This window comes from Alligator sinensis, unplaced genomic scaffold, assembly GCF_000455745.1.
Source record: "Alligator sinensis unplaced genomic scaffold, ASM45574v1 scaffold858_1, whole genome shotgun sequence".
Lineage (NCBI taxonomy): Eukaryota > Metazoa > Chordata > Crocodylia > Alligatoridae > Alligator > Alligator sinensis.
In genome coordinates, this window is record NW_005842079.1 from 964,425 (window position 1) to 985,609 (window position 21,185).

At 47.7% G+C, this 21,185-nt stretch overlaps 1 protein-coding gene across 5 annotated transcripts; it reads right to left on the reverse strand.

Moving 5' to 3' along the window:
• Positions 1-1,583: 1,583 nt before the first annotated feature.
• On the reverse strand, positions 1,584-19,044 carry ZMYND10 (zinc finger MYND-type containing 10). 5 transcript variants are annotated; one of them, XM_006023754.2, is made up of 11 exons: positions 18,854-19,044; positions 17,615-17,731; positions 13,219-13,272; positions 12,606-12,758; positions 10,769-10,857; positions 10,382-10,482; positions 7,443-7,615; positions 6,763-6,888; positions 3,611-3,732; positions 3,132-3,257; positions 1,584-2,299 (listed from the first exon to the last, which is right to left on the reverse strand). In XM_006023754.2, the coding sequence occupies exons 1-11, from the start codon at positions 18,854-18,856 to the stop codon at positions 2,203-2,205; spliced, it is 1,161 nt and encodes a 386-aa protein (XP_006023816.1). In that variant the 5' UTR covers positions 18,857-19,044; the 3' UTR covers positions 1,584-2,202. The 5 variants fall into 5 exon arrangements, with proteins under 5 accessions (XP_006023816.1, XP_025060116.1, XP_025060113.1 ...); XM_025204331.1 differs by lacking the exons at positions 3,132-3,257; positions 18,854-19,044 and adding an exon at positions 5,683-5,761 and having other exon boundaries at positions 17,615-18,007; XM_025204328.1 differs by lacking the exon at positions 18,854-19,044 and having other exon boundaries at positions 17,615-18,001.
• Positions 19,045-21,185: the final 2,141 nt, after the last annotated feature.

Here is a 21,185-nt window from a genome sequence, read left to right on the forward strand (position 1 = left end):
GGAGTGAAGGCCTAAGGCAGCCTGGTGGTGTGCAGCAGGGTGTCCATATAAGTGATGACTAGAAACACCTGTGAGGCATGAGTACAGCTATAGGGTAGGTCTGGAGGCTGTGATTAGCCCTTAAGGTTATAAGTAGCAACACCAACATTCATGACAGATCTTGCTTGGGGAGCCCTGGGGCAGCCTCCTTTTCTAAAGACATAACCACATCAAGGTGTGGCAGACGAACTGAAGGGGAGATTGCCCAAAGAAGGCAGAGAGGACAAGGGCTGAGATGGTACTCTAGGGGCATTATCATCACCCCTGGGATAGGACACTGTTACAGTGATCCTCTTCTCTTAGATCTGAGAGTATAGATGGCTTCTGGTCAAGATGACCCATGGGCAACAGGCACTGCTAATTTAAAAAAACTGCTACAAGAAGCACTGCCATGGGTCATCACTTCTATAAAGTTACCCCTCTCTTTACCAGTCTCTCCTAACTCCCCCTTCTATATCATCAAACAGAAGGTGTTTGTCTTCATTTTCAAAGCCTCTCACAGCCTGTCCCTACCCTTGCTATCATCTCATTTAGTATGGAGATGTGAACTCCCTACTTGGGATTGGGCCACAGTGGTCAGCCACTCTCACTCATGCATCTGTTTTTCAAACAAGTGTTTTCTTGCTTTATGTTTCCTCCACAGGAAGGAGGATCTTCCCAAAAGCATTCACAAAAGTACAGTGCCTACCACAGTGGGATCCTGATCCAAACAGCAGATGCTAGAGGGATGGATGGTCAGACACTAGAGGGATGGATGGCTAACAAGACCACCCTTACAGGTGCTGAGACACTATGGGACAACTCTGGAGGACTGGTTTGTTGAACAGAGGCATGCCCAGTTACAAATGGTTATGAACTGACAGGAGTTAACCTCAGTCAAGGCTAACCCTTGGGACACCAGCACAAACATGAAGCAAGGCCTGGACAACTGGGAATTTCTGTGTGTAGTTACAGGGCAGGACAGAGTGGTGCTGGGTAAAATTGACCATCCAAATATGACTCAACATAGGCTATGTGGGGACTTGGCTTCGCCCTCCCCAAATACAACACTCCTCTGGCTGAAGAAAGCTCATACAAGGAGTATTCATTTGCTGCTAGTTTATGTTGCTCAATGCATAGATCTGACCATTACTTTACTTTCCAGAGAGACCATTCTTGCTCTTGAGTGTGAACAATAAGCTGTAACATTAAAATCCTTCCCCCAACCACATCCTCTACCCCTTCCCCCTACTTCCCCCCTCCCCCAGCCTTCACTGCTATGCTTATGAAATGATACAGGCCTCAGCTCCTAGACTGGGCAGGCATTGAAGAGGTTTCAAACTTTCTGGGCGATTCCCTGCCTGCCTCGCTCTGAAAGCCACATGAACCATCTCTCTGTTGCAAAGGTGAAAATAAATTACTCACAGCATCATTTCTTTGTTTGTCCAACTCAAGAAGGACTTAATACCTTTTCTGAGAATGGCACAGGAGAGGAAGTGGGTTTATCTTCTTTAGACCCTGTGTAGCAGACAGCTGCAGAATGAAGAATGAGAACAAGACAGTTCACGAGTCAAGGCATTTATTGAAGAAAATGGAACTCTTGAGAGACCTGAACAGGCAAGCTCTGAGGCCAGTGAGGCTCCTGTAGGCCTCCAAGGTCTCACTATGGTCCTAGCAACAAGCACTATAAGCAGTACACAAGGGGTTGGTTCCTAACTTGCCATCTTCACTAGCTGGTACCCTGCTGCTGATCTCTCTCTGCAAAGTGCATTTGTTTCAGTGTTGTGGAGTATGGAGGGCACTGACAGTAAAACTGAGATCTGAAGTGGCTCATGTACAGCTAAAATCAGACCAGGCGGCAGCAGGGCCCTGAGGCCCAAAAGGAGAGTGGAAGGCAGAAAGCGCTACTCACAGGCCTGGAGGACCACAAAGATGCTCTCTGAGTCACTGGGTCTTTCTGATACTCCTTAGGTTGGAGACCTCAATGTTCAGTGTGTCTCCTAGACCTAGAGAGAGCCTCTTCTAGAGCAGCATTCAGCTGAGGCCTGGCACACTAACTCAAATGAACAAGAAGCTGCCTGTCCTACTTGGAACTGGGGATTCTTTGAAGCCTTGCATGCTCTGTTCACTGGGAGATCTCGGAGGAGGAATCTGCTTCAGGAAGACTGCAGTTGGGTGCTGCAACTATGGCTGAATGTTCAGGTCCCCTACTTTCTTCACAGCATCAGTCATGAGGTCACAAGCTTTCTTGTGCTTCTGCCAATGCTGCACTTGGCACTCCCTACAGAGAGGAATGGGACAGAGAAGGATTTTAGAAAGGAATAGGGTGGGGACTAGATCCAGGGTTTGGGATGGGCTCTGGAGGCCGTCCACTCTAGCCTGGTAGTTCAAATTAGGGCTGGCTAGTGCCAAAAAAAATATTACAGCACTATCTCCCTGTGACTTGGCCCATGTGAAGCAGGGGGTCTGCTATAATGCCCATATCTACAAAGCAGCTGGCATTCATTTGCCCCCTTGCTAGCCTCAGGCATTAAGGGCAAAGAGACTTCAGGCATATGGGGATGGGGCAATGCATGAAAGATTGCTTTGTTGTAGCTTTTATCATTGATAAAACAGGATGCTGAGCAGTCACCAGCACCATACACAATCAGCATAAAATGCACTAGTCTCTTTATAAGAAGGAAATGAGAGAGCTCCTGGAGAGGCTTCTTGCTTGTCATGCCAAGGATCCCACAGGAGATTCAGTGGGACTCAGTGTGGTACACAGACAGCTGAGCAGACAGACCAGCAATGTTGACTGGGAGTTTAGGGGCTGTGAATTTCTACACTAACTGGATACCCGGTGACTCTCATGGAGCCCATGTGCCAGAGTAAACACATCAAGTAATGAAACTACCATTATGACAGCAGAGACTGCAAGAGCCAACATCATTCTGCTACCTAACAGTGAGCCCTGCCTGCCTCAGAGAGAGGACTAAGTCACACTGTGGGCATGTCCTGATCCCCCAGTATAGTTCTAATACAGCTACTCTCAAGGGATAGGCTGGAAACCCAGCTAAGCCCTGAGGGCAGCCAGGAGCCCTGACAGATCAGACGCTGCACGGGGGCTTTACCGTTTGCAGTACCACTCGTTCCGGCAGCGAGAGCAGCGTTTTGCTGCCTCAGAGCCACACATCCCACATTTGGGTTTCTCAGGGATGAGAGCTTCCATCACGTCCAGGTTGTACGTCTGCGCCCATCTAGTTTAGGACAGAAAGCAAAGGAAGTGCCCAGAGACTCATTCACTGAACTAAGGAAGAGACAGGCCATATCTATCCTAAAAGGAGGCTGCAGGACTGACATTACTCCTGGAGGCTGCAGGACTGACATTACTACAGACCATCCCAGACCAGGCTAATGTTACTGGATCTCAATCTTGCTGATATGACAGACTTATCTTAGTTGCTTGTTTGTGTGAGGCAGCCCCTTGCTAATAGGGTTGATGGCCATGCTGGGCCTCTTGCATTGGACAGCCTTGTGAAAGGAGGACTTGAACAGGCTCTGTGGAGCAAGAAGCTCAGTGCATCTGAGCACTCTGGGATGAAGGCCTTACCTGCGTGCCTGCTGTTTCAGCTCTTCTTCAGAGGGGCTGAACATGTGCTTCACTTGGTGCTTGGCAATTGCATGCCATTTCCCTGAGTTCTCTTTGATGATGCGGTCCCAGATGATGGGAACCTGTTGGGATAGCAGAAGGGTAAGGGGGAGGGGAGAGAGAGTCACATTCAGGTGTTATAAACTGTAATAAAAGCCAGGGGACAGATCTGTGTACGTGCATAGGGATGAACAAACTTAATGACAGCTCTATGTGCACACATAAACAGAGAAGATGAAGAAAGAGATGGCAGATCCCTGGAAGCAACATCAGTATGCTCCTGAGAAAACCCTGTCCTTCTCTGCACTTAGGAGGCCACAGCGCCTCCTTGCCAGCTGCATGACACTGCTCTACTAACATCTACTCTTCTGGGAGACATTTTGCTGCCCATGTCCTGCTCAGCCTTCCCACTTTTGTTTCCTTAAATCTTCCTGATTTCCACACCAATGCCCATAGCAATACCACTTCCCTCTTTCTGGTGGAGAAAGAGGAGATTCCTTCAGCCAGCAGAGGCAATTAGCATTGAGCAAAACAAGGCTACATCTCCCTCCAAGTGCTTGCCCTGCAGCCTTAATGATAGGGAGCATGAGATCATCAGTGGAGCTTGAAATAGTGCCCTAGTCAGTACCATAAAGTGCTCTCACCAAGCTTGGGAGAAAGAGGCCCAGCCAGGGGCTTGAACTCAGCACTCCAGAGCCTCCATCCTGATTTGGTTTTTCCCCTGAAGCCAGAACTTTTTCCACTCATCATTTCTCTGAACAGACATGGGCAGGGGAGGGCCCTCTCCATGTGAAAGAGTAAATACTAGCCAAGAACAGCTTGAGCTCCAGAGGGAAAGCTGCTGCCTCAAAAATGGAGCTGTCGTCTCCACACAGTAAAAATAGCTGTGCAGAGATGGAGAGAAAAGGGCTCTTCTGTGAGCAGCAACAAGTGGAAAGAGCTCTTTTCATCATGGCTTGGCTCAGTGACAGTGGTGAGTTCATTGCTTGCTGGGGAGAACTTGCATCCAGCGTGTGAGTGCAGCTGGCTCCACTCAACCCACTTGGGAAGCTGAATCCCTCTTACAGGCAGGTTAGAAATGCAAACTTAAAAGAAGATTGATGAGGCTAAGACTGCAGCACATTTAAGGGCCAAATACAAACCCTCCAGAGTGATGGCTGCCTGCCCCAGCATCACTGGCTTGCTGTGATCAGTCCAGATATAGGAGTTAATCCACAATTACCTCCACTCCATCACTGACATAATTCTCATCTCCTATTCCTTTGCTTGCTGCACTTCTCAGTCCCAGCCTTCTGCACTGTAGCCAAAGTTTAGTAATGCTGCTGTTTTTTCTCCCATACCAAGAAGTGTGACCAGCCCACTCCAACTTCAGCCAACTCACCTCTGACCAATTCAGGGTCTAGGTCAGATCCACCTTCATTGTGAAAGCCCTCGCCCTGATCAGATTTGCAATGTCTCTCTCCCATTGAGCAGCAGTTTTTTCTGACCCTTTGCACATAGTTACCAGTGCAGGTACAAAAGCCTTAATTTCTTCAGCTCCTGCCATCTGGGAGTGTCAACTGTGCCAGCTCTGTTCAAGTTCATTCTGAAAAAATCTGTCTTCTCTTGGCACATAACTTTGGGTTTCCTTCCCCTCCCCCCCAGATATTATTTAAGTGTTCTTTCAAAGTGTCTGAGAACACATTTCTCTGAAGGATCTGTATAAACTGTTAATGTATGCGTCACAAAACCAGCAACCACATCCCTTGAGAACCCTCAGTTCCTCAGAGTTTGCAGAGACTGGTTTGGCTCATATCTTTACTGCAAATGCCCACATTGTTGGATCACGTGAGTGGTACAACTATTCTGGCCTTCTCCCTTTGAGTAGAGAACCAAGTTTCCCAGGCTAAGGTCTGTAATAAGGGCCTCTCTGTTTGGGGCTACAGTAAATGGAAGGGAGACAAATAAAATTAACAAATAAATTAAACAAAGAGTTAAAATTGTCAAAGCTAGCTACTGCCTCCTCTATTTAGGCACTTCATCCAGAGACTCACTGAAGCCATGGTGTTTGCTTGTAACACAATGTTGTACCAGGAACTGTTGCCTGTTGTCTTGCTCCCTGCTCAGGCAGTGCTACAGTATGAAACAAGGAACACCCAGTCAGAGAAGAGAAAGCAGGGCACTGGGGTGGGGAGCGATTAGGAATCTATGTTACTGTGGATGTGTCTGCACATTGCCCTACAGCGACGCAGCAATGTGCTATGTCACAGTGCAGCGTGCTACAGTGACATAGTGATCACATGGGTCTACATGTGATCGTCAGCTATGTCGCCATAGCAGCGCGCTCCCCCAGTATAGCACGCTGCTACAGCGACATAGCTTGGAAATTTACCCGTGCGCAGCATGCACAGTGCAGTAACAGCCCATATTGCTCCATGCTTTAGTATTTCCAAAAGGAAGTACTAAAGCACGGTGCCATAGTACTGTCATCGTACAGCAATGTGTAGACATATCTTGTGTGTAAATACAAAAGGTAGGTATGAGCTGAGCCATGGGGCTATTTAATTTGGCAGTATCTGAGCACTTCACACCTGTCAGGTATTTACCCTCACTACCCCTCTGAAGCTGAGCAGTGCTGCTACCCCTAAAGGACAGAGGTGGACTGAGGCAAAGAAGCTGAGTGACCTGTCCACACCGACACCGACTTAAAAAATCAGTAATCAGACGGGAACTGAACACGAGCCCACCCCCACCTCCCTCCCAAGTCCTCGCCCAGCCTTCCTCTTCATATTCCTATGTTGTTCCTGTGAATTCCAGTGACTCCATCTCACCATAAGTCAGACCAAGGGCAAGCTCCCCAGTTCATAGCTTCCTGCTTGGTCCGTGGAGATGGCAGCTGGCATAGTAGAGGCCCACACCCAGACAAGGAAGCAATGACTGCTGCTGATGTGAGTTAAAAAGGAGTGCAAAGCCCAGGGCCAGTGCTGGGACATGCCTTCACTTTCCTCAAGGCACCATGTCCCCCAGTGCTGTGAGAGCCCACTGAGCCTTCACTACTGGGAGATGGGACTATGGAATGACAACATGGAGCAGAGATGTGAGGCTGGGATGGAGGAGAGGCTAGCAGTGGATACCTGCTCTAAGATGAGGTCCTTTTTGGGTGGAACAGGCTCTGTCACTGCAAGGTGGCTCAGAAATCTCTGCATCTCCACCAGATTTGGCAACTGATCAATGAGGACATCAGTCAGGAATGTACGGAGCTGAAACAGCAGGGAAAAGAGAGGGTGACTGGAATGATGTGAAGCAAAAAAAAACAACCACAAGACAGGCTGGTTAAAAAAAAAGCTGTCAGAAAAGTGGCCCCATGAGTACTGTCTGTAAGCAGCCTAACCCTTCTTAAAGCAACAAAGCCAATGCTTTGCACCTCACCAACCCACATGCAAAATTCTCACTAAGGAGGGAGACTGGCAGCCCTGGTGCCCAGACCCTAGTTCTCCACAGAAACTGCAGCTACAATGCAAGTTTCCCAAGCCAGATTGAAAGGGACTTGCTGTCTTCTTCATGACCCTTTCAGGCTTTGGCCTCTCTTCCAAGATTTGTCAATAAGGTGCACATTTGTGCTAATTGGTGATAGATTTGCCTCTACAACAAGGGGACTTGAGAAACCGTCTTGAAACTGGTAACCTGGTGGGAACTGGTGACTTGGTATTTTCCAACTCGTGATGAAGACAATGGGTATCAGTGAAAGTTCTGCTGCTCCCTGGTCTGGCAGTGTGCTGTGCCCATGCACAGACTACAACCTGAAGCCTCATACCTTTAGGAGCTGGCTTTTATTGAAGCTATCAAAGTTGTATTTCCGTTGGCATTCTGGGCTCAGGAGGAGGTTATAGAGGGCAATCCACACCTGGCCATCCAGCTTGGTCATCTTTGCATGATCTTCAGGGGGCACCACATACCACATTCCATTCTCAAATTTCTTTAGCTTGCCTGAGAGAAACAGAGCCAGATATAGTTAAGACACAGTGTGAGGCACAGACACTGGAGGAAAGGTGGTTCACCGGTGAGGATGTTAGCTGAGGACTTAGAAGGCCTACATTTGATTCCCTGCTCTACACAGATTTCCTGTGTCACCCTGAGCAAGTCACTCAGTGTTGTACTTCAATTTCCTCCCTGTACCTTGAGGATAAAGCAGTGTCATGCCTCTCAGGTGTGTTGAGGGTAAATATATTAAAGACGTACTATGGTAACTATATTAGTAACCAAGATAGGAAGAGGCAGAGCTATCCCAAGGCTTTATCACCTGAGTATTCACTCAGTTAATAAACTGAAATCAGGGAACATAGGACTTAGCCTGTCTAGGATGAAACACAACACAGAGCAAGTGCCATTGCACTGACCTAAGCAGATATGTAGGATTCTGCCCCCTGACCCTGAGGGTTGCCTGGATGTTAAAGCCAGTCTGCCTTATATCATGGCCTTATATCAAAGCTTCCCTATGATGTCTCTCAATCTGTGATGGGGAGAAGGGATTGATTTTCTGACTTTGAAACTCTGTTGAGAGGAAGAGGGAAACCCCCAGTGTTTCCAGCCAGCCTCTCCTCTGCAGCAGCAGAGCTCAGCTAAATGTGTAAATGGAGCTCAGCACTTGGCAGTTTCCTCCTCCTTTGACTGTGGCTACCTTACAAGTTGTGATCTCTACACCCCTGCCACTCCCCATGTCCACAGACTAAGCAGACTCTGCAGAGAAGAAAAGAATTTCCCACACTACCCCCTGCCTTGCAATCTGGCAGCTGATGACCAAATATCTCCACTGAGCAAGTCTTTGACAGCTGAGCTAGATGCTCCCATTTCCTTCTGTGCTGTTTAACACAAAGATTTGGTACACCCCCTGCTGGCCAGTATGTTCTAACCTGGGGGAGCATTCTTTCTCTGACAAAGATGGGGTGCAAAAGAACCCCAGTGACAGGAAGGTGTCATGAACTCTGTAGCATAAAGTTAATGTTCACTAGCACTGAAGTTCTTGCATGCAAAAATTCCCTAACCCAAGGATCTGTGGTGGGAGAGCGAGCCCTGTAGAGTGTTCAAGGCCAGGGACACTGTGAAAGAAAAGGAACAGAAGAACTGAATAGCAGGGTCCATGAAGAAAGATGACTAGTAGCTTCTGGCACCCTATTTAAACCTGGAAGGGATTGTGGCTGTGCTCTCCATACTTACGTGCCTTTACTTGCCATTGTAGAGGCAGGAGCTCTGCCTTCATAGGCAACATTACCCAGATTAATCACACTGGGTAGTGGCTGAAAACATGGGAACCAAGGTTGCCAACACAAGAAAATGTTTTACTGACAATCTGCAAACTTTTTACTGACAGCCAAACTTATTAAAAAAACATATATCAGTAAAAATGTTTCAGCAAAAACTGTAAATGTAACTCTTCAGCCAGGCTTTGCTGGGTTTGCAAATGAGAAGGGCTGTGTTCTAATTTAGGGATCTAACATGGGCCATAGTAAATAAAAGTTTGATTGTCAGTAAAAATTTTGCAGCAAAAATTTTTTTGGGGGGGTTAGTAACTCTGCTTGACTGCAGCAATGATTTTAGGCTATACTGACCTGGCACCCTCCTTCCTCACTGGTTAGGGAGCCCCTACTCACTCCATACCCTGATGTCCTGACCACACCCCTGCACCAAAACGCTACCCTAGCCTACTCTTTGCTGGACTTGCTTCCCTTCATCCCAGCCCAGACTCCATTAAGAAGCCTACATGTAACCCAGCAGTATTAAAGGCCACCTGGCATGCAGCAGCAGCAGTAGCACATGGCTGAGAGAATGCTCCCTGCATGGTGTTGTGCTCCTACTTGGACACCAAGTGGTGCTAATGTGCTATGTCTGTCCAAGCTTCAATCAAGCGCTGGCTGCTTAATGTTTTTACTGACAGCTAATTTTTTTACTGACTTTACCGATAGCCATTTTAGCCTGATTTTTTATGACAGTAAATTTACTGACAGTTGTCAACCTTGATTGCAACATTAATGTGTATAGCCACTGATCTGTTCCACTCTAAGAATGCCTGTAAACTGGGCTTGAAGCATGCTTATTAAACCTCTTTGGAACTCCAATTTGGATGGGGTCTCAGCGATGCCAGTTGTGGAGGAAAAAGGGCACAGTTTCCAAGGGAGATTAGGGCTGATCAATAGGTCTTTCAAAACAGATCCTTGTGCATAACACATCCTGGTGCTCACTATAGGTAGAATTCATTAGAAAAGAGGCTCTTATTGATAAGGGTTCTAAGCTGTGTAGATGAATAGGAAATGCCAGTTTAGATATGTCAGGAAGAAAGGGTCACCAAGCAATGGTCTCAGCCTGGATGTACAAGATGAGGTGAAAGGGGTTGTTAGATATACTAGGTTTGTAGTGATCTCTTTTGCTGGTCAAAATCAAGCTAGGAGCTGCCAGGTTTCAATGAGAGGTATAGGGAACATATTTGAAGATATTGTTACCACCCCACCCCCACCTCAGCAGTGCTGTGTCTGTCAACTGGCCCATGTAACCCTGTGCAGGAAGTGACATCCCATACCCAAAAAGAATGGGAGGAAGATGGGCCCAGCCAGAAAGAAATCTAAGTAAAATCTGAAAAAGATTAAGAACTGAGGGAACAACTTTAAGCTATTTCTCCCTATTTGGGAAACCCATTTACCCAGTGCTGTTCCAAGTAAAATGTGCAGCATCCCCACAGGTGCACAAAAGTATAATCCATACCTGCCATGCGGCGGCTCCATGGACAGTGCTCCACCAGCTCTACAAAGAGGCAGGGCAGGTTGTGTGTGTTCAGCATCCGTGTCAGTGCACTCAGTGGCAGACTGCAGAGAAAACCAAAAACTAGTGAAAACACCACCCCCTAGACATATGAGAGCAAATAACAAGACTCTCATTAACTACCAAAAATGTGAGTCACTGAGATAAATTGGTCACCACACTGCTCGGGATCCAGATCCCAGGGTTGGACCCAGACCTCATCTACACCACTAGCACCTCATCTCTTGGCAGGGGTGGGATAACACCAGTAGAACAATGCAATGCCTTAAGCAAGCCTAGGTCATATTTTAGGCACTTCCCTTTGTTCTCTTATGAGTAGCAGCTGCTTACCTCTCTACCTGGTCGGTGATGAATCGGAGCACAGACAGGGCCCTCAGAGAGATCTCAAACTCCATCATCTCAGTTTGCTTCTGCAGCTCCTAACAGGGGAAAGCACAAACACTTATATTCATACTAGATCTGGGGTGAGCAGTGCACCTAAAGGGCTGCTCTCAGGATCTAAGGCCTTGTTAACAAACTCAAACTGTATAAGGCTGATTCCTGCTCCCAAGACAAACATAAAACTAAAAGGTACACAACCCCCAAAAGCTACACAGACCAAGATCAGAGGGTGGAAGCACGTATTCATATAGCAGCTAACCCTTGGCATAAATGCTCCGGGCTTCTTGTATGGAATATGCTGTGGCTTGCTGTTGACAGTGACATAAGCAATAAGGTCACAACAAGGAAAGCTTGATACCCAGCCCTGACTCTGTCATTTGTAGCCTACTACACACTACCAATTATCTCCTACCTCCGACCAGCCAGGAGTTCTATCCTTCTTTACCCACTTGTTACATTTTCAAACAACTAGCTTTTGTGTTTTCTCTTGTCCTGCCTCCTATTTGCAGCAGGGGCTCTATGTAGGCATCCACAAAATCACCTCATTCTCAAATCCTTTCTTAAAACTCACCATTACCATGATGCCTACTAAAAACTTGACTGAGAGCACTGAGCATAAAATTGATCAACCGTATCTTATTATATCATTGTGCTTCTTTGCCCAGATCCACTTATTGTCTCCTGTCATGCACTTGAATTATAAGCTTCTTGAGGCAGGTATCATTTTTTTGGTCTGTGTTTGCACAGAGTTGGCATAGCAGCTCCTAGATGCTACCATGACACACACAATAGGCTCCCTTATGGAGGAGAGTTGGTTTGACCTGGTCACAGGGTTGGTTGTTGTGGATAACATTAGTAGAGACTGGAACAGACCTGAGAAAACTAGATTCCTCACAGGACAGGCAGTTTCCAGAGCTATAATAGCTGGGAAAGGTCATTTCCCATGAACCAATTCCAAGCATTAACTAAGACCCCCAATGGGGAAACATTTCCGGAAAACAGCCCCATTGTTCTCAGGAGCTCCTGACTTCCTCTGCAGCTTTGGAGGATGACCCTAAGTTTGGGCAGGAAGCCAACTGGAAACTGTTGCTGAAGTTGCTGGATCTTGCTTGGAGTCCATTTTACCAGAAGCTTTCAAAGACCTATCCCATTTGCAAAGAAGAATGTTAAGAAATGAGAAAAAAATCCCAGAAGCACAAGATAGTCTCATACCAGAGATCAGCTTGTAAAATGTGGCACAGCTGCAATGAAACACTCAGGAATGGGAATGAGTTATTACCCTCTCACGGGGGCTAGATGACCTGTGTGAAATGAATCACCAGCTCCAAATGGAAACCTACGAAGAGCTCAGAGGGAAAAAAAATCACCATTGTATTTAACTCTGACCAGTTCTCTTTCTCCTAGTGTCAATGTAGGACTCAAAGGGCAAATGAACCCTAGAGACTGGATTGCCCTCTTGCCCTAAGAGACAGTCTCACAAGGTCATAGTTGAAACACAGTTGTGGAGAAAGTTGGACATCTCCTATGCTCATGGTTAGCAGCTAGCATGAACAAATTATGAATCAAGACTATTTAATCAACACAGAATTCCTGTAGAGAAATGGGCATGGCAGATTTACTCATTAGATTACGAGGCTTGAAGGATCCAGTTGTTGATAGGAGAGCCCCCAGATGACTGTAACTATGGTATTTCTAATTATGAAAATGTATCCTTCCCCCGGGCTAATTTCTTACACACAAGATTGGCAGATCTCCCACAAGTTGGGAGTGTGTACCTTTAACACACCTGCATGGATGAAACATTGGCTAAGTCCTCAGGCTGAAGCCTTTCCTGGTCTGGTATCTCTCCATTGGCACTCCGAGCTGCAAGCAGGGTCAGTTTCCGATGGCTATAATCAATCAAGTCCAGAATGGTTTCCTCAGCTGATTCACAGATTTCCTGCACAGCAAGGGAGAATGCTGTTTGAGGGGAGAAAGTCTACCAACACTCACAAATCACGAAAATCATTTTGCAAAAGGCTTTCCTACTGATGTGCACCAGTCCATTGCAGACCCCAGTGTCATGTGGGCTGGTTTGGGACATCCCTTATTATGATTTTGGACTCAACATCGGAGAGAAGTATGGAGGAGAATGAAAGTTGTGAGTCACCTTAACTCTGTTTCCATACTCTCCAAAATATGGAGTTTTAGGTTTTATCTTACACCATAATTAAAACTCAGCTGAAACTCACACTTGTGATCTACTTGCTATCCAGATAGCCATATCTGAATCGCACTTTTTATGGTGATGGTTTGCATCAAAAGAATAGCTACAGTTCATTTGCAGTGACCCAAAACTACATCTTGGATTTTTCCTATTCTGGGGCTCTTGCTTAAATGCACCTGAACTTGCCTCTTACCTTGTGAAAAAACACTGTCTCCAGCAGGTTGATAATGGAAGCTTCATGATGTAGCTGAGGTAACATGGAACAATTAAATAACATAGGTCAGGTGAACAGAGACACTAAGGTTATCATCATCAACTACGGTGTACATGAAAATTGGCATCTAGACCATAGCATATCGTGGAGATGGCTTCTAATACAAACATGTGCAAGATCCAGGCTTATCAGTCAAATGCAGCTGATTAGATGGATTCAACTTTAATGCATATGTGCAGGCTTTGTAAACTACAGTCCCAGCAAGCAACATTCCCTCATGATCTGAGCACAAGTGGTTATGGTCAAGATGGAGCACTGCATGCTGGAAATTAGAGTCTTTCTGAATTGCATCTCTATTAACAATGTTCAGTGCAACTGTAAGCTGTAAATTTATCATGAAAATTAATTGCAGCCTTCAGGTTCCTGGCAGGCTGCTAAAGTGGCCCTTTTGCTGGAGTACATTGCTGGTTTAATCAAAGAAAATCTCACTGGCTGATTTTAGGTAGTGCTCTGAGATATTGCAGTGTCCCCAGCTGCTGATGCTGGAATCAGTCCCACTGCCAAAGAGCCCACAAAAACTGAACCAGGGGTTGGCAGTTATTTTGACTGGAGGGCCGCTTAATGAGTTTTGATGAGCTGTTGAGGGCTGCAAGGGTAGCCCTGCCCCCTAGTTGCCATCCTGGGACTGGAAGTCCTGTCCCTAACCCCTGACCTTTGCCAACAGAAGTCCGTCCCCTTGCCCCCAGAGTACTCCTGTGGGGGAGGGGGATTGTCATCTGAACCAGAAAAAACCCAAATCCTATACAGGTTTCCCTCACTTTATGCTGTACATGCATTCCTGGATAATACCATATAACTCAAATTCACATACAGGGAACCCACTTTACAATGTAACAAATAGGGATACGTTCTAAGACCTTGACTGTACTGACTCCCAGACCCATTTCTACCACTTTTACAAGACAATTGTGGTACTCACCAACAACAGACAGTACACACAAGCACAGGGTGGTGGTCAATGTCACCATAATGGGGATGGCAACTACAGAAACACGTGTCACAGACAACAAGCGAGAAGCACAGATCCACGCCAGAGACTATATTTTGGTGCGTGTCACTCCCACAATGCACCACACAAAGCAGATGACTGAGGGCTTCCACCACACTGTTCGCATAAGAGTGAATTTACCTCGCATATAATGAATTTTTGGTATAAAAGTGTCATCACATAAGAGCGAATTTGCACATACAGAACCCGCATAAAGCGAGGAAAACCTGTACTAAAAGTCGAACATTTACTATAACATATTTTAATTTTATTACAAAAATATTTTTGTCATGATTTGTGTTTGTGTAATGCATATAAAAGTGACTGTGTAATGGTTCAAATATAAAGTCTTACTCTTGTATTTGTATGGGGGGAGTGTGTTGGGTATGGTCGGGGTGCAGGTGTGTGTATAGTGGGGTGTGTGCACATGCCGGGTTTGTGAGGGGGTATGGCTGTGTGTTGGGGGTGTAGGGTATGTTGCAGGGTGTGTGTGTATGTGGGGGGTTGTGGGGACAGGGTGTGGGTGTGTGGGGCTTATGGGGTATAAGGGAGGGTTGGGGGTGTTGGAATCCCCCACACACACTCCCCTCCAGGGCGCACAGCTCATGCTGCTGGTGGCAGCAGCAGCAGATGGGGGCCCTTGGGGCACTGCCACCTGGCTGCAGCAGCTCCAGCCAGAGCTGCACATGGTGGCAAAGAACGCAGCCAGGCTAGCCCACCTCTATTGCACAGCACTCCCCGCCATGCACGTGCATCTCCTGGCACTTGTGTGCCACCGGGAGAAGCCCTGTGTGCTGCACCCGGCTGCCGTCACGGAAGCAGTGGGCATGGCTCCCCACAGTTCTGGCGGAGTCCCGGCAGCTGCACATGGTGGGGAAGGTAGCCTGCTCCGTCACACTGGACCTCCCCCACTGGTGCATGAGTGCCAGTAGATGCACGTGTGTGGTGGGGAGCCCCACAAAACAGAGGCAAGCTGACCTGGCTGCACTTCTTGTTGCCATGTGTAGATCTAGCTAGAGCCACACGCCACTGGGCAGCAGCGCCTGTGCAGGATACAAGTTCCCTGAGCACTCCCACCTGCTGCTACCACTGCCAGCAGCAGTGGGTGATGTACCCCAAGGGGAAGAGAATGTGGGGGGTCCTTACAACCCCCACCTTCCCTTACACCCACACCCTGCCCACCCAAGCTCTGCGCTCCCACCAGCCCCAGCTTCCCACCCCTGCCCAACTGCAGATCCTTCCCACCCGTTAGAGCTCTTTCAACCCCCGCTGCTTCCCTACCTGCTGCCTGGAGTGAGCACTACAGCAGGGAGACAAGGAGCTGCTGGACACTGGGAAAGCTGAGCAGGTCCCCCAACAGCTGCAGCAATGGCAGCAGCAGCTCTGCCTGGAAGCTTGTGTGCTGGCTGACCTTGGCACTTCTGTGCACCAGGGTGAAAGCAAGGTGCAGGCTGGGTGGGGTACAATTAACTGGTGGGCACCAACAGGTCGGATGGCATTGCCTGGCAGGCAAGGTTTGGCTGTGGGCTGTATTTTGCCCACTCCTGGTTTAACTCAAAAGATCACTCAGATGGTAGACTTTGTGAAGATGATTCAGGAAGCACAAAGGCAGTAGTAGTAACTGTACTGCTTTTAAGATATGAAGTTATGAATTAGCATTGCTATTGGTGGTGGTTGTGACTATTATATACGTTGAAGGGTTAGGCTGTTACTCAGCTCCCCTCCATGGCATTGGCCATGTGTGTCTGGGTGCTAATAAAGAAACCTCTTTGTTAAAAGTAGCTCCAGCTTCATGGCACTGAATCCACAACATGACAGTGGTGATTATATCTTCCTCTGAAACAGCCACCAGAAGTGGAGTAGAGAATTAGATGGCTCATTAGCATTTCTGTTTTTACAATTTGTAGCTTGCTACCATTGTTACAGATGGAGAGCACCTGATTCAGGGTTAGCAAATGGAGATGTCCATAGCTTATAGCAACTTGTGGGTTGCAGCTCAAAAGTGGGTCACAAGAATATATGAAGGGTTGCAGACAAACTTTAAAAATGGATCAACAAACCTTAAAAATGGATACTCCTTTAAAGGAGAAAAGTGTGGGAAGCTGGCTTTTCCCTTGCAAGCTGGCAGAGTTCCAGCCTGCAAGGGGCTGCTTGGGCCATCCCCTGTCCCACACATCCTCCCCCCACCCCACACACTGGAGAGCTGGGGCCTGGGGGGTGGGGCAGTTAGTCAGAAGTGAGGGGCACTGGCTCAGTAATGACCATGGATGTTTACAAATGGGTCCTGGTACAAAAAAGGTTGAGAACCACTGGCTTATAGGACACACAAGATCCCAGCAGGATTTAGTAAAATCCCAGAGAACTGCGATTGTCCTTCTTCCATGTGCAAATGGAGTGCAAATAGCTGGAAGTCCTGTCCAGAAGCCTATGGGCTGCTGTAACTAAAGAACACAGAAATTCAATGCAGAAAAAAACTGTTACTATTACATTTGGAAGCATGTTCAGTGTTATGTGGCCAGACTACTGTGCATGTCCAGTGCTTGAACCAAATGTAAAAATCACAGCCCTCTCAACTTTGGGTCATTCAGAATTCTGTGGCTTCTTTTTCTAAAAAACTAGGACTGTGGTGATGGCCCAGATTCTGGGCAAATGCCAAGCTTTCTAATTATATTCTGATGCCTGTCTCCATTGTAAATTCAACTGGATACACTGCCTCTTTTATTCTTCTAAACCAGAGATTCTCAACCAGGGTGCTGGGACACCCAGGAATGCTGCAAGACCCTTTGAAGGGTGCCATGAGGTGTGAACAGATAAGCCAGGTGTGAGGATAAAGGAGGTAAGTGCAAACCTCAGGCTCAGTCAATGCTTAGCCATTCCCATACCTGGCCGATCTGCAAAGAGGTAAGCATTGTAATAAATGTTAGTTTTTGAAATGAGGTGTGCTCAATTCACAAAAATTATGAAGGGCCACCTTGAGCCTATTAAGGGGTGCCTTAAGTCTAAAAAGGTTGAGAGCCACTATTCTAAACTATCAGAATGCTGCAACATTAGGTAGAGCAGCTACAATGCTCCACCCCAAAGATGCACTTTATGGGTAGGGGAAGCGATCTTTGTGTAAAGTTGTTTGGGATTCTTGGGAAGAAGGCCAAATTATCATTAAGCCACTGACTAAAATCTCTTTTCCTTCTCCAGGACAATAACTGTTCTATATTACACAAGCATTTACTGCAAGAAAAGTCTCAATGCTTATCCTAGTGGAATGCAGGCTAGCTGGGGAAAAGGCCTCCAGTATTAAATCCTGTTCTTCAAAGCCCTCATTGTACTCACCACTAAGTAGATGGGAAAGGTGCTTTTTGGTTTGAAATCCTTAAGCCGGCACAAAACAGGGAAGACTTTGTGCTTCCAAATCTCCACAGAGATCAATTCTTCAATAAGGACAGGGATCTGGGCAGGGAAGTAGACAGTGGAAAGAGATCTTTCAGATTCAGTGCATGGTCCAGGCAGGTGAAACCTCACCATAAAGGTTAAATTACCACAAGTGTGTTTCAGTCTTAGAGAAGATGCTAGCACATACTGCAGCTGTCAGTTTTATCCCAATTGTCAGTTTTGCTGCACTACTAGTGTTAAACCTAGACACCATTATGATCATCAACATAGCATTGGCCTTATCTCACAGACTGTTGGTTCTGAGACCAATACCTCTGCACCCCCCTCCTCTTATTGTGAGACTATGCATCAGGAGCAGGTAGATGAGGGATAAAGATATGGAGGAAGACGGAGTGCTCTGCCAAGTCTATATTCCCATCCAGCAACATTTCAAAAGGGACCACATTTATCCCTAAGATAAACTCCACTGACTTTAGAGTTACAGCTGGGATGAATGTGGCCCCTAATCATAAAAGAGAGACTGAATGTGTTTTCAACCAGGTGGCAGCCCCTCCTTGCTCCATTCTGGGGCCTTCACACCCTTAAATGTAGAAAATTGGGAGGGATTTCTGGAAAAAGCAACAACTATGATTTTCAAACTCACAACAATGACTAAAAGGGAAAAATAGATGCAACTAATTTAGGTGTAATGGGTATATTAACAAGCTTTTAAAGAAACAGGATGTTGGCTGCCATGGACCTCCTGCTTTACCTGTGGCAGGTTAGTGTTATATAGAATCACAGAAAACTAGGGTTGGAAGGGACCTCAGGACCTCAAAGCAGGACCAGCCCCAACTAGATCATCCCAGCCAAGGCATTATCTAGCTGGATCTTAAAAACTTCCAAGGATGGAGCTTCCACCACCTCTCCTGGTAACCTGTTCCAGTGTTTTACTGTCCTCGTAGTGAGAAAGTTCTTCCCAATATCTAACCTAAACTTCTCTTGCTGCAACTTGAGACCATTGCTCCTTGTTCTATCATCTGCCATCACTGAGAACAGCCTAGCTCCATCCTCTTTGGAACCACCCATCAGGTAGTTGAAGACTATTATTAAATCCCCACTCAGTCTTCTCTTCTCCAGATTAAATAAGCCTAGTTCCCTCCACCTCTTCTCATAAATCATGTGCCCCAGTCCTCCAACCATTTTTGTTGATTCACATGCTGGACTCTCTCCAATTTGTCCACATCCTTTCTGTAGCAGGGAGCTCAAAACTGGACACAGTACTCCAGATGTGGCCTCACCAGTGCTGAATAGAGGGGAAGAATTAATTCTCTTGATCCCTTGTTGTGCTGGCAACACTCCTATTGATGCAGCCCAGTATGCCGTTAGCCTTCTTGGCAACAAGGCCACACTGTTGGTTCATACTCAACTTATTGTCCACTGTAAACCCCAGGTCCTTTTCTACAGAGCTGTTACCCAGCCAGTCAGCTCCCAGCCTGTACCAGTGCTGTAGTTCCTGGATCCTCCTTCTTCCCTTTCTTAAAGATGGCCAATATATTTGTCTTTTCCAATCATCCAGGACCTCTCCTGATTGTTATAAGTTTTCCAAGATTATGGCCAGTGGCTCTGCAATCACATCAGTCAACTCCCTCAGCATCTTCAGATGCATCCCATCTGGCCCCAGCCTTTCTAAATAGTCCCTAACCTGTTCTTTCGCTATAGTTGGCTGCCAAAGTTCTCCCCAAACTATGCTGCCCAGTGCAGTAGTCTGAGAGCTGACCTTGCCTGTAAAGACTGAGGTGAAAACAGTAGTGAGTACTTCAGCCTTTTCTCTATCACTAGGTTTCCTCCCCCATTCAGTAATGGACCCATAACTTTGCCTGATTCTCCTCTTGCTACTGACACACTTGTAGAAACCCTTCTTGTTACCCTTCATGTCCCTTGCTAGTGGCAGCAGTGAGAAGCAGTGAGTGGTGGGGACAGGCATCAGCGCAGGGCCTGCATTACGTTGGTGCCCAGGGCCAGGGCCAGAGTGCAGGCCCGGGTTGACATGTAGGACTGGAGTGGCCAGCAGCCTAATGGGGAGAGGTGGCAGCGGCAAGAAGCGGTGATAACCAATTACCTATATTCACATTAACTCCTATAGGCAAATGGATTTCGCTTAGTGCAGTTTTGCTTAGCACTCGGTTTTTCTGGAACCAATTACAAACGCTAAGTGGGGGATACCTGTAGTTTTACTAAGAGGTTAGATTATAGATCAGTATAGGTGGGTTGGTATAGGGACGATCCTGTCTTAGGCAATAGTTTAGACTAGATCGGGGTGGGCAACATCCAGCCCATGGACTAGATTCAGCCCAAAGTATTTTATCTACCCAAAGTGGGTCCCTCAGCCCTGCCTGACGCAGGTGTGGGTGGCAGCCCGGGCTGTGGTGTGTGCAGCCAGCCACATTACCCCTGGGCACACAGTAGGTGGGGTGGCATAATGACTCACTTCCCAGCCACACCTGCAGTGATAAATCTTCCAGCTGTAGCTGCTTCCAGCCACAGCCCTGTTGCCCATGCAAACTGGTCTGTCTGCCCCACCCACTGCTGGAAGCACCATATGGAACGGGCAGGCGAGGTCTTCATGAAGACTGGTCCGGGACCCACGCAGGCAGGGAAGTGACATCCAGGAGTGTGATGGATGGACAGCTGCCAGGCCAGGAATGAGGCTGGGATTGTGGAGTGGTGACAGTGTAGGGCTGGGGCCTGGGACAGAGCCATGATCTGTGATGGAAGGACAGCTGCCAGGCCAGGGCCAGGAATGAGGCTGGGATTGTGGAGTGGTGACAGTGTAGGGCTGGGGCCTGGGACAGAGCCACGATCCACTGCTTGCACATCCCTGTGACAAGTGCTGGCTCCATAGACAGGCGTGTAGGGGGGAGCAGATTGCAAGTGTCATGGCCCTGTAATCCCAATCCTAGCCCTGGCCCTAGACGCTGCTCCCTGCACACCAGCAGTCCCATCCCACCCACCCGCCTGAGTGGGCAGAGTGCGCCCTGCCCACATGGGTCCTGGCTGGTCTCCATGAAGACCCCAGGATTGCTGGGTGGTGGCAGCACGGGGCCGAAGCAGAGCCATGATCCTCTCCTGCCACACGCCTGCCTGAGGGACCAGCACCCACTGCAGGGGTGGATCACAGCTCTGCCCCGGGCCTGGACCCAGGCTGTCACAGCCCCGCAACCCTGAATCCAGCCCTGACCCTCCTCACCCCCCCGCCAGCCTGGCTGAGCACCAGAGACAGTCCCTTCCAGCCCTGCTTCTCTACGACTCCCTAACCAACTGCAGCAAGACCCAAAGCGCAGCTTAGTGAAGGCCAGCAGCCACTTGAACCAGTAGAACAAGTGAATCCTGGTGGATTCTCCATCGCCCCAGGTCTCGCAGCTGGTCTTTCTTTCTACAAACACTGGGCCCAGCCTCGGCCTCCAGCTACAAGTGTGACCCGGCCTAGGCGGAGGTGGGCCGCCCTCGCCCCCCAGGCAGGCCCGGCCGG

Bases quoted from the DNA above. Each gene is read 5' to 3' on its own strand.
- ZMYND10 (XM_025204328.1), bottom strand. From the start codon at position 17,806: ATGGTGAGGTTTCACCTGCCTGGACCATGCACTGAATCTGAAAGATCT. The intron at 13,273-17,614 runs GTGAGTACAATG...ATGTTACCTCAG, and splicing joins CCTTTCCCATCTACTTAGTG to CTACATCATGAAGCTTCCAT. The intron at 7,616-10,381 runs GTATGGATTATA...TGTTTCTCTCAG, and splicing joins ATGGAGCCGCCGCATGGCAG to GCAAGCTAAAGAAATTTGAG.